Source organism: Ptychodera flava, chromosome 16, assembly GCF_041260155.1.
Source record: "Ptychodera flava strain L36383 chromosome 16, AS_Pfla_20210202, whole genome shotgun sequence".
NCBI lineage: Eukaryota > Metazoa > Hemichordata > Enteropneusta > Ptychoderidae > Ptychodera > Ptychodera flava.
In genome coordinates, this window is record NC_091943.1 from 20,866,989 (window position 1) to 20,880,650 (window position 13,662).

Consider the following 13,662-nt stretch of genomic DNA (forward strand, 5'->3'; position numbering starts at 1 on the left):
GTCACTCTGAGATAAATCATGGTACGGGGAAAAGTAAAATCTAAACGTTCCTAGTGTCATGTCGCAATACCGGACACTTGAAATGAGTAAACGACTATAATAATAGTACATTATTCTTCGTATATGCACCTGATGGGAGTAGGTCTTATCAATGCTATGGATCCTTCCCCTATGCTACTGTTGATTATCATCTGTCATTGTGTGATTATCGACTTGAATTTAAGTCCGCACTCTATAAGCTTAGGACTGTTAGAAATCCGAACGCCAAAAATAAATTCACCAGGGAAGCTTTACAAAACAACGGAATCGTAAGAGAGCTGCGTTAATAGCACGTTCTAAAGCATAAATTTAAAGCAATAGCTCAAGCGTAAAGCAAAGCTACAGAGATAAGTTAGACCATAATGTCAGTATTCTGGTTCATTGCCATGATGACGATGATGCCATCTGATACGTCAACCTTCTTGACCATCCCGTCATTGTGATATAGAGGGCGCTCAGACTAAAATACCGTACTTGCCCCCGTACAGCGTGTAGCACTAGGTCTTCTCTACACTCTCATTCTAATAAATGAATTACGTTCCACTCCATTCATTCATTAATGATGGATCAGCCAGAGGGGCAGCTTTATTACAGACAAGTAGAGAAAAGTATACAGTACACATTATACCGGGGTGCGGAAGCAAATGGCGTGGCGGAAGCACATGAAATAGTACACGCATCGCCTGTGCATGCCGTCCAGGACAAACCAGAGGTAAAAAACCTAAGTTAGATAAGGGAAATTCTCTGGAAACCTGTGTCCGAAAACAATGCATAACACAGGATCACGGAGTGGTGTCGGACCTCACCACTTTCGTTCATTCCCTCAATACGAAACAAAACAACACCTTTGTTTTCGATGATAACTTGGACGAACCCGTCTGTAGGCTGCTGAAGTGTCTGGCTAGACTGAATATCTAATTTCCTAATTTTCCACTAATAGCGCCATAGCCCCGCCCACACATTATTTATCAATGCCACGTGTCAAATTTACGTAACGCGAAGACATCAATTTCTCTCTATACTATCGAACCGCGAGAAATTATTATAGCGCACTAAATATCTTAGACTGAACGATAAGTCGCTCGAGGACGCTCTCTGCACTCCCCTCCTCTTGGGGGGGGGGGGAGGAGCGTAAAGAGCGCCCTCGAGCGACGGATCTTTCAGTCTACGAATATCTTTGCGAGCGAAAGTTCCTTTCCTTGAGACTTCCATTGTAGAAGATATGTCATCTTTGACAATGATTATGAATCACAATTCAGAATACGCCGGGACAGATATTTTGCATCTCAAACTTTTAAAATATTATCGACTTACAACTTGTTGGGGCTCATTTTGAATCTTATAAAGATTTCACCGGCTTAGTTCTCTGAAAATCGGAATGCACGGTGACCCCCCGATTTTTATTCTTGATTTTGAAAGAGAACGGTTGAAAGTTTGCCTGAGGAAGATTGGAGCAAAAGTTCAAGTCTTTAAGTCTCATTCTCGAGGCGCGAACTACCTTAAAATAAATATGGATCAATCCGCGGTATTCATGTATTTTGGACTGACGTATAGGTTTGAATCTCATCATCCTTCAAGACATAGTGACCCCCTGACAGTATGCAGGGCACAGATGAAGTTTTCATCGTACTTTTCGCAAAACAAAATGACACACAGACATCACCGACTTGAGTGTGATCCACCGTGTCTTTTCAGTCGCCAACCAGACTTATTTGATCAGATTTTCTCTTAATGCTTCCTTGTGCATAGTCAAAAAACATTGCAATTATTTCTCTGCTCTCAAAATTATGACAGAGGTATGACTTGTTTCGTAGTGTTCAACCAGTTAACACAGTCAGTATATAAACGATGATCCATGTTAGTGTTGACAATTGGTTTCTTATCCGAACTAGATTTTATTTTATTATGGATAACGTCCAATGCCCTTAACAATACTTGAGTTGTCACAGGTAATGCTTTATCATATTGATGTATCACATGTGGGATGATAAGAAAGCTACTCGCTTTGAAGAATAAAACTACAGCTATTGTACTGATAAGAGTAACAGCTATTGTTCTTTTAATGCCAAGTCAAAGATACAGACACGATTGACAAAGCAATAAAACGTCATACTGGGCTTTTGAACGACAGATATCAAGACAGTCAAAGAGACTAAATTTGGGAAAAAAATAACAGAATATGTGTTGCAGGTAAGCATAGTCTGGTAGTTGAAATTTATCTATGGAGAGAATGCACCTTTAGAAACCCGCTATGAAACATGCGCCCTCTAGAGTAACACAGTCTTAACAGATCCGAATACAGTATCCTGGATCTTCTGAGTCAAAACATGCCCCACCTCACCCTTCTGTTGGCTCCACTGATACTCTGATCAGAAGTTAGTTTAAAATTCTAACTTTTCCCTTTTTTATAATATTTTCCTCTTAGCGTATTCGAAGGGTGCATTGCTTGTGCGAATGTATCCATAAACTAATCGTGATTATGGCAAACCCGTTTTTAAAAGAACTGGGTGAATACGTGGTATGATCACAGACGTACAGGAAAGATGTAAACACGGGGTTCTACAAATAAGCTGTTGTTGACTGAACCGATTGTCCATGTCTTATTTCAAACAACCGCTGCCCTTTATCGGGCTATACACCATTAACACATCCTTCAGTTGATTCCTTTGTAATCATTGTACAGTTTATCTGCAGGTAATGCTCACTGACTAACCAAGTCATTGAACTCATCTTCTATTTCCCGAAGGACTGTTAGCCATTGTATCGCTTTTCATCGTTCTGAAACTTTTGAATCTCAGTGATGTATTCCCGCTCTTTTCCTCACCACCTTTTTCCGAGAATTGTATAAAAGTACTGTCGGCGATTCAACAGAAACTGGGAAACTCGCATTGGCTATGAAAGATTGCCCATCGACCGCAATGTACTTCATGTATATTGATCTTGTCTGTGTCAATGCATTGATGCCACTTTGCCTTAAGGTAGAATGTGCCTTGGGGACAGATATTCAGACTCTCAAACTTTTACAATTCTTTTCTGATCTACCACTCAGGGTTATCCATTTTACAGCTCTTTTGGAAGGAAGAGAGTCACGGTCACGGTCTTAGTTTTTCGAGAAAAACAAAATTATATTTTCCCTATACAGTGAACACGGGGATGGCGGCAATTTGGAATTGTAGATACTGGAAAAGGTTTGAAATTTTATTTATCTAGCGCCAAGCTTTGCACAGTGACTTCTTATCTTTGTTCTGGATTAGGTGAGAGAATAGTTGAAGTTCTCAGCAAAAGTATCAGTCACTCACTTTCGAAACGCATAAGTTTACTGCCTTCAATAAACACTGTTCGTTTTGACGTTCATCTGGTATGGTAAGTGACAGTACCAGGGACTTTGATCTAGTGTTAACACATTGGCTAACATGACAGACCTTGGGCTTTTATAATAATGCTCCCTTTTTTCCTAGCGCGTTGATTCAACACCATTGAGAACAAAACGTTATCCAAATAAACCTGCGTTTATCCGTCTTCATGATAATAGTCATATTACATATGAAAACACGGATCAAATACTTCAAGTTCCCCAAGGACAAATGTGCTTTATGAAGTTCAACTGTTAAAATGAACACATAAAAACTATAAACACCCCTTAATGACACGTGTCAGTAAACAGTGTAATAAACGTTTGACAAATAAAGGCGTTAGATCATGGACGTACCACAAGCACCGCGGAGTGCGTGTTTATACCAGCACTCTTATAACGTGTCACCTCTGAGGGAGCATCGCAGGTATCCGTTGTATTTCATATCCGGTTGTTCTCTAAGGAAAGATTACTTATGCCAAATATCTTGACCATTGTAAATGTTGCAGAGAAGCATTTTCTTCCAAAATATTTATCGAAAACGTGTACCAAGGTAGCACTATATAACTATTCAAAATCAATCGTTAGACATCAGAAACAGAGTGGGAGGCAATGTACCTTGAAGTTGATAGAATGTCGGCGTCAGTGAAAGCAATAGAATATTACAGATTTTACAGCAGTTCTGTATATTTCGGTATTCCTGGTACTTGGACATTGTACATTTTCTTAATTTCATTTATGCATAAAAGATCTTGTTGTGCAAACATTAAGACCTCCAACATCAACCATATGGATAATATAATACATGACAATCCGAAATGGCAAGCTTTATTAGACTTTGTTCACTTTTTGTAATATTTAGTGACTTTTCATTTACTTTGCGTGAGCTCAGTGGTAAGAAAGTCAGTCAAGAGTACTCGAGCCAACTCTTTGGTAAGGCGGATATTTAAACTGGTTTAGGACCAGACAAAAGTATTTTTTCCTTGGATTCTAACAAAGCAACGGAAGCGGCGAGCGATTTTTTTTAACGAATCATAGCCGATAATTTTATGACCATATACGCTAATTATGTGTAGAGAACAGAGGATAATTGAGTGAAAGGTTTGGCATTTGGAAATGACCGATAATTAAGCTTGTTGACACTCAATTTACATATTAGCCGGGTTGATATTGATGACTTAAATTTGATCGTCAATAATAATAATGCATGAGAAATATCCAGGTAGTGTTTACAAAGCGATTAAATATGCCTTTTGGAGAAGGACAAGAACATGCAACATCGAATAAAATGTAAACTGAAGCAAATTTTAATTAATACTATGCTTCAATCTTTTAAACTTTCTTAAGATCGGGCTCTATTCTATGTGATTTTTATTTTTACTTTGATTCCATATTTGACTTCTATAAAATAGTGCCTCAACACAGCTTCCTTGATAGTTTGACAGCGATGTTTTGTGAGCTGAGTGTTTGATATAGTAATCATCATCAAGAAGGCCGTCTTGGACTCTGACGTAGAGACAAAAAACAATGCTTCAAATGATGCAGTATGTTACTGTGACGTCAGTCGTCTGCGTCAGACCATGCTAGTCCCAAATTGTCGTGTAACAACATAACCTGGAAGTATTGTTGGTGGAACATAGGCATATTATTGCTGTCAAATAAAACAAAGATACAACGCGTGAGTATTTGTGACCATTTTGCAAGATATCACAAAACATAAAGAAGAAAATATGTATAGGAGGAGGTTCCAGGAATAATTTTTAGTTATTTCGTCTGGTCCTTTCGCATGGACCATTCTCTGCATATGGCACCATAGACCGTAGAAGCGAGACATATTCAGTAGGTTGGATTCTCGCTTTGTCTTTTAGTATTCAGTGTGAATGGGCGTCGTTTGCAATGTTTACTAATCATGGTCTCCGCTAAACTAATTATTGGAACGCGATTTTCGTTTTTTCGATTTTAATTTGGTATTAGCATTCCGCCCTCTGAAAAACTAGTAATTGGTTGTGGTTGGTATCTTCTGCATGTCAGCAAACTGGCTTTGCACGATATGCCGAACTATCTCTATTTACAACAATAATCGACTATCTAGCAGAATAAAAAGTGATTTGAAAAGGATGTCTCAAAATAGTTACGACAACAAAACACTACAAGGCAGGTAACAATAGCTGCTAAGGGCGTGGCAAGGCTGACTCACAGTGCGCCCTCATGTCATTAACATGCGCCGTCTTTCTAGAATGAAATTGTGACCCCACCCGATTGTTCCTGGTCTGATGGAGACTAATGCTGACTGGTACAAGCTACGAATTACTCATCCCTGTATACCAATGCCTCGACAGTATTGAATAACGACGCATAATGCACCAACAGTCTAGTGGCATCGGCGTACCTCCTGACTGCTGTACTGTATCACCTGCGAAGTTATACGAATCGGAAGATTCAAATAACACTCACGCGCACTGTCTCTCTTTAATCGGGAGCCGTGCTTTACAAAAACGTGAACGCTGACACCTGAAAGGAATATCGCCGAAGGCATGAGTAACTCTGCTCTGATGTAACAAACCATTTGTATAACCAGCTAAAAGTACCATTGAGATGCATTCACATAATAGTCAACACAAGATAGTTGTCTTCCCCCTATATACTGTCTATGGTTGTACAATGTACATTGCGTATATTGCTCATGTATCAGGGATCTCAACGGACAATCTGTAGTGGAGGCCTGTAACAGGTAGACACAAAATATAAGGTCCCATTTCACCCCAATATGTTGTTTTTTGTCCATTTACACTACCAATAAACTATTTCATAGCGGCAAAGTTGTACGCAAAGCTTTTACAGCGGGAAATTATTTCAATAGATTCACTGCCGAGGTTCAGATAGTATCCAGGCATCGAAGTGGTCAACCGTCTCGCAAAAATACCTGGGAACCAAGCCGAGAAGTCACTTTCAAATGGCAAGGCCATCGAGATCTGCGCTGTGACGTGAATGAGGCACTCATCGGAAAGCTGAACCACCGGACCCACCAAACGATTCGGAGTGCAGCTGCAGTTTTGCAGACTATACTTTCCTTGGCAGAGACAAAATGAAATTGTTGTGTTTTGGGGTAGATTTTGTAACCTTTTCTTCAGTGGCCGCCATAACACAGCTACCTAAACTCGCAATGTAAAGCCACTTAATCTTGAAAATCTTGAACTTGTCGAGTCTCCAGTTTTCTGCACTTTTACTTTCACCGTGGAGGTAGCAGAGACCCACCGAGGGCGCACTAACAGTGACTGAACCCTTCCTTTCTTTATAGGTGTGTGACCTCGCCCCTAAGAATGGAAATTAAATCCTTTCTCCTCCGATTTGAATATGAATAAGGAGATAGAATGTTAGTCCTTTATACTTTAGTGAGTGTGTTGCAAAACTACCTTCCGTACCTGTACCGTCCCTGTGAAGGCAGCCAGAGGCCTCTACTTCTCTGCGATCGACATGGCCGCGACCAATATTCTCCCGATTTTGGTTGTCTGCCTGTTTGCAAGCTTGATCACTGCTGTGCCGGTTGGCGAGTTTAACTCGGTGAGTTTCTGGCAGGATTTATGCGTTAAAAAAGTGACAGTCACGAAAGTACACGCCCGGGCCAACTTGACTCGGTGCCAGGGAAATCCACGCCCGATTCTCTTCATGGGCACCGTGAGGTTCAACCGGTATTCTGTTGACTTCAAATACTCGCGCTTAACCGCTAATACAAATCGCAAATCAGCAGGTGGTGTTACATACCCTACACTATGATGTATGCTGGTGGTGGTGTTCAACATATAATTTTGTCAAGGAAATCGTATTTTCTTCTATCAACTAAGGCGATGATAGTTTTAATTACAAGTGATACATAGTCACAACTCTAGACACGTTTGCTTGCGAATAATTGTACTAATTAGCAGATACAACACGCCCAAATCAATTCTCCTCAATTTTAATATCTGCATTATGATCTTAACAAGCCCACCGGTGGGTTCTGCAAGCAGCAGGTTACTCCAGAGTGCTCCATTTCACTCCATTTCCATAGGGCATCCAGTAACTTCTATTCGAAGAAGTATTGAAATAGCGTGATTATAATAGGTCAGACCGAAAGCATTTGAATAGACAAATTAACTTTCCACGTAACTAACACTATTTGCACAGACGAGTTTTCATCGGCAGCCATTCCATCGCAAATAGTGTCTGAGAAAATGCGTCATTTTGACATCCAGGTTTAAGATGAGAAAGACCCCCTTTATAGAAAAATAACACTTGTTGAAAATCAGGATTGAACAGATAATGTTAATCAGTGTCTCTCTTTTGTGCTATTGTGTTGCATGACACCACTTTTTGTTGCATGATGCGGGTTTTTTTTTCAACTAAATTTTACACCTACGTGTACTGCAGCACTGGTGGCTTCTCTGGAATGCCAACAATGCGAAGAGGACATTCATTGCTGTACATATTCATTCAAGTTTAACTGAATTTCATATACTCTGAGAGGCATGTCAGTTTGGTCATTGAAGTAGAAGGGAGGATGTGGTGTGGTCACAGTCACGGAGGCACTGTGCTTTGAAGTGCATTCTGTGTGCTATATATAGGGCTTTACACTTGTAACCAGCACCTCCTAGCAAGAAGTGCGGGTTTGTAAGATGGCATGTACAGAAGCGGATTTTCGGAGCAGCTATGTCTGTTCTCTGATGTGTAAACTCCACGCAAGTGGCAAGTGGGTCACGCGGCCTTGTCAACAGTGACGCATTTTATCGGAGTGTCATGCGGTTCAAAATGCCACGGACTTTCCGTTTAGGTATAGGTATACGCATTGTTGAGGAGGCTATGGAACAATTAGAGTAGGTACACAACGAAGTCGAGAGTATCGGCTAAATAGCCCTGCCGTGTCAACCTCAGAATTGGTACTCAACGGGCTAGCCGCGCGACAGGCGCCTAGCAACACGTAGCGCGTAAAATATTTCGATTTGATTTCACTTGCTCCTTCCATGAACCCGACCTTTTGAGAATGACACTGGATTTTAATGGTGTCTTACACGACCCCGTCATAGTAAAACGGAGAGGGAGACAAAGTTTGCTCCATGTATATGTCCTTCTCAATTCAAAATCACTGATGCGTCACCCCTTGTATAGTGAGCTATATATGCTGTGTTTTTTGAAATAGATTTAAAGAGTTGGGGAGCATAATGACCAAACAGGCTATGGCAAAAACAAATACAGCTAACTTATATTTATATAGAACACAGTGACAGATAGGAACCCGCAGGTTAAGTATACTTATGCTGTTCATAAGTTTTTACGTTTAAACCCCCCCCCCCCTAAAACTGGTCCCCGTGTTACGAAAGACAGCCACGCCTGCGGAGAACAATCGGAAATCACAGATACATCATCTGTTACTGCCCTATACAGACAGCTTAACGAAATGAAAATCAAATCAAATGAAAAAAACGAATGGCTCGGAGTAATGTAAGCTCTCCTGCAAATCTAGGCATTAACGAACTGATAACTGAATGCACAAATGAAACCAGTCGCTCCGTCAATCTTTGTGTCCGATAGTAGTCGGAAGTCCAGTGTCTAAACGAACACAGTGTCGTCCTGCCCATGCCTACTTTCTATTTATACAATCACCCGGATTCCGGATTTTGTAAGGTGCCATTACGTAAACATGGGTTTTGAGACCTAGGGATAAGTTTTGCATAACTGCACATCAGTCGGCTGAGACTTCCTGGACGTGCCCGAGCATTTCGAGATGAAAAAAATCGAAAAAGTGGTCCGAAAACTACCACATCTGTATAATTTGACGAGAGCTTCATTTTCCAGGACATGTAATGCATCCAAAATAGATAACAATAATATTTAATTTGTGAAAAATTAAAAGTACACAAATTTAAATGAATGAACATAATTAAATTCAGCTTTCAAGTATTCTTTTACCAACTCATTTGTAAGTTTACTCATACACAGCAGAGATTTGATATGTTGGTCGACGGTGGTTGGCCAAGATCAACACTGAGTATTTGAGTTGGCGATCAATACTTATGAGTCTTCTACCAGCTCAAGCCATGCACTTCTTTGGATATCTATGACAACGAGCTCAATAAATTAACAAAATTGGTCAAAGAGCCGATGAAAACACTTACCCACCTACCTACCACCTACCTACAAAAAACATGTACCTATCTATATACCTATAGGGGTATTTGTGACAGCTAGGGAAATTAATATATTTTTCTTAGTGTGCCAGTGTTTAACACCTGTAGACACTGGATGTATGTAAGTGCTTACCTATGAATAATAAGCAAGCTTATCAATTATATATTTGCTTTTGGCATCGAGCACTGTAATTTCCTACGAGGACAGCTTTACACTTTGGTATATATGAATATGGGCAATTCAAAAGCGCCATTCAATTCTACTAGATCTAAGACGATTACATATTCTTGTATTGCAGGAGTCGAGTGGCCTCACTTTAAAAGACTTGTCTTCCTACCTTGAAACTCTTAATGAAGGCGAAGGTAGGTGTCAAACTTGAATATGTAAATTTTCATGTCACAATGGTTTTTTCCCATTAATTTCGATGTTTAAATGATGGTTACGTATATGAGGCTCTAAACAATAGACCACGCGGGCTTGCGAATGCAGTGTTGCATGCAGGCGTAAACAGTTGAAGAGGGCAAAGCTTAACAATACTGGGCCCATGTTACGGTGCAGCAAAATTTAATGTTATCTTAAGAAGTTTGAATGTATTAATTCACCATGGTGACACACTCAAGCGTGCACTGATTTCTGCCATAAGGACTACGTGACCCAGTTTCTTCCGATGTGCACACAGTCACCTGTTGTCGATTCCGCTCTGGGCCTATGCGCTCCATAGACGTGTGTACATATGCCTGAGAAGAACCCTTCACCACAGTCCCTCGTGGGCCTGGGTTATCTGGGACTATTCGCCCCATAGACGAGTGTACATAAGCGAGAAACAACCCTGAATAGCCCACGAGGGACTGTGCCTTCACACACGTCTATGGGGCGCATAGACGCAGAGCGGAATAGACCACAGGTGACTTTGGATGTACAGTGCATGAACGGTGGAAGATAAACACAACACGAGCTATGTGCTCCCCTGAACAAGTGGTTGTGGATTGATAATAACTTTTCAATGGCTTTGGAATGTGCTGGGTCACAATACAGTCAGAAAGTATGTCGAAGTATAATGGGGTTGTCATGATCATTCACAAACGCTAGTGAACAAGGGTCACCTCAGACAACTATCACAGAATGTTTGAAACTATTTGTGACCTACTTCTTTTCCAACATCTATATATACTCGCTCTGAGTGAATGTTGCCGAGATAATTACTTCAAAAGTAAAGGAAAGCAAACGAGGCATCATTTAACTTTTGTTTGACAGACTGTTGTGCATGTTTATACCGTAAAAGATGCATGGAATGTCAGTTGCTGTCACTTGCCACCAAAACTTTTTAAAGTACAGTGCTGGCAAAAAAATAGCTGTGGGTCCATAGCTGTGGTGGATTTCTGATGGTTCTTTTAAGGCCCATCACACCTTAAAAAGTCGTCGAAGTCGAAATTAGCACTTTAAAGAGAGAAAACCCGTTAGAGAACCACAACCACAGATATTGACCCACAGCTATTGCAGAATTGACCTCAGTGACATCGTCTCCTTTGAGGTATCTTCATCAACCATCAAGTGTATCTAGCGGTGTAAATCTTGCTATAGGTATACATGATATTACAACTATTAACCCTTTGAGTGCTGTAATTTTTCCAACCGAAATTTCAGTGTAACATTTTACCAATATTTATTAATTTTTCAGCAATTTTTTGATAATTTTAGACCAAATAGACATAAAATTTCAATCGCTGCAATTTTTGATGAAAATTTTGGGAAAAATCTGAAAAAAAAAACTTGTCTAGATCTGAAAAAGTTGCTGGCTATGTCGCATTCTATAAAGGCAAGAAAAGTTAACTTTGGCACTCAAAGGGTTGAATTGAACAATAGATTGTTACGTACTGGCGACTATACAAGTTATTATGCAAATGGTGGTTATTTAGGTGAGTTATGCATGTCACATGTCAAATTCTTTTCCATTCTTCGTGACTCGACTAAAAATATTATATTCCAATGGGCACAACTGAAACAAAGGGTGTATGATAAAAGAGGGTTCGTACGGCACGATGCGACGTGTTAGCTGTGAACAGGTTGTACTAGGCCGAGTGAAGTGCGTCCTTATCGATATACACTGCTCTTGTATGAATGCCAACTTTTACGACTCACCGTTCAGCATAGTTTTAATGTCAGTCATAAAATTTTACGTTGATTTGAACTGTCCGCTCGGGTCACGTCATCACGCAACCTCGTATTCATGTTTCTTGAAGAGTAGTGCGTTGGTGTATATTTACTGAGTACACACGATATTCCTTGTCGGCAAGACTCGCTGTCACAATATGTTTACCCCACGTCTTGAAGCGAGTTCCGGTGATGACATATCACGTGATATTTGTGTGGCCTGGGTCATCGAATCCTCTGTGCGTGTACTGCTAGAAATAACATAATAACGATTATGTTGTTTTGCAGTCTAAAAGGAGATTACTTCGGTTAAATTCCAGTGCAAGTTCAGACGCAACTTTTGAAGCACAACGTGACAGAAATGTATATAAGAAATGAGTAGTGAAAATGGTAGCCGTTCTACAAGAATTTCTTTTACGCGTGATGACGTGGAGATTTTCAAAAAATGTGCATGATACGGTGAAAAGCCGAAAATAGTATGATATGTTTATGCAGTGCAATAATACGACAACCAAAACTCTTTTTTATTAATATAACGCATAATACATAACAATGGCTTACCTGTATATTGATTTAGTCATCTATTTCATGGGAACCTATACCTTTCACTCAGGTGACAGTAGTATAATGTAGTCGAACGATTTTGTTTGTTTCCATAAAGTATAATGGAAGCATCAGTGCAAGCAGGCAACTCTAGTCTTACATGTGTAAATAAACTACATGTCATTTCGTCGGCAATTTTCCGTGAAATTTGCCCAAAGGTTTCATATTCGTCACTTCCCTGACACACCCAAACTTTTCCCTCGACTTTTAGGGGTAACCGAAACATGAATGCAATCGTAACTTCATTGCATTTTTTTCCATTCCTATCATTTGCCTGTGACGTCGACGGTTTTTCTTTCCGAGTTTCTTTTGCTACGATAAATAGTGTCTCATGACAAACTCTCGGTTAATATTCCAAACAGTGACTAATCGCTTCATTGTGTAAATGTGTTATGCTATTCTAAACAATTATTTTAATTGCCATCGATTAATTAATTGGGTGAAGATGTCGTCAATAGGGTAATATTGCCACTAATAAGATATATGACGTGAATAGTACGTATACTCCAGATAAAGAGCGGAGAAACATGCGCAAAAGCAACTAAATGCTACTCACCTCAACATGGTAAGGCCGTTAAGCGAGTTAAAATTGCCGTCCCAAGTCATGAGAGTACTAAGAGGTACTTCGCCGCAAATGTCCTTGTGCTTTGTCCAGTAGAACTGCAAAGTCATTGTTCGGTAAGTGGTGTGAAACAAGGCCTGCGTCGCCCTTGTAGGGTCTCATTTAAAATGAGACTTTGTCAATAATGATCAAAGCTACTGGAATTGAACTTGTCAGGAGTCACTGGGAATTTACGCTAAGCTCATAGCCCTTGACGCGAACGATAAGGAGTCATACCGCGAGATTATGCCTATCATTACTGACATTGCACAACCACGTTGAATCCATAACAAGGAGTTGACCCTGCACAATGTGGCTTTCGATAATGCAGATTTGGCAAGTAAAAGAGGTTTACCGTGTGTTCGCGACGTCAATGGGCGCCTTTAGGAAGTGATATATACGCTCTTCAACATAAACGGGAACAATATTATTGTGTATTAAGTAGTTCATAATTTATTCATATTTTTAGATAAACTATGTTGTTGCTAGTTTCGTATTTTACATAAGCTCTGTTATTCCTTGTTCGGTATGTTTCCTTGGGTCTTCATATTTACTCTCCCAGGGGTGGGACTTTAAATAGGTGGCAAGACTTTGCCGCCCCTCAGGCTGTAAAAGACTGAACGTTTGGTTAAGGTGCTAGCATTTGTACTGACCTAGATTCAAGGCTACTCGTCATCATGCATGATAGAAATGTCTTGACAAAGTGTCACCGGCAAGGTCAAGGATAAGAAATTTAGTATGTACACGTGTATAT

General features: G+C 40.1%; 1 protein-coding gene across 8 annotated transcripts in view; it reads left to right on the forward strand.

Moving 5' to 3' along the window:
- Positions 1–6,774: 6,774 nt before the first annotated feature.
- Positions 6,775–13,662, forward strand: part of LOC139114258 (uncharacterized) — a 112,388-nt gene continuing 105,500 nt past the window's right edge. For 7 of the 8 annotated variants that reach the window (XM_070675845.1, XM_070675847.1, XM_070675848.1 and 4 more), the window contains exons 1-2: positions 6,775–6,952; positions 9,852–9,915. In XM_070675845.1, the coding sequence (XP_070531946.1) occupies positions 6,866–6,952; positions 9,852–9,915 (151 nt within the window). In that variant the 5' untranslated portion in view covers positions 6,775–6,865. The remainder of the gene's footprint in view (positions 6,953–9,851; positions 9,916–13,662) is intronic. The other variant, XM_070675852.1, reaches the window with a different exon arrangement.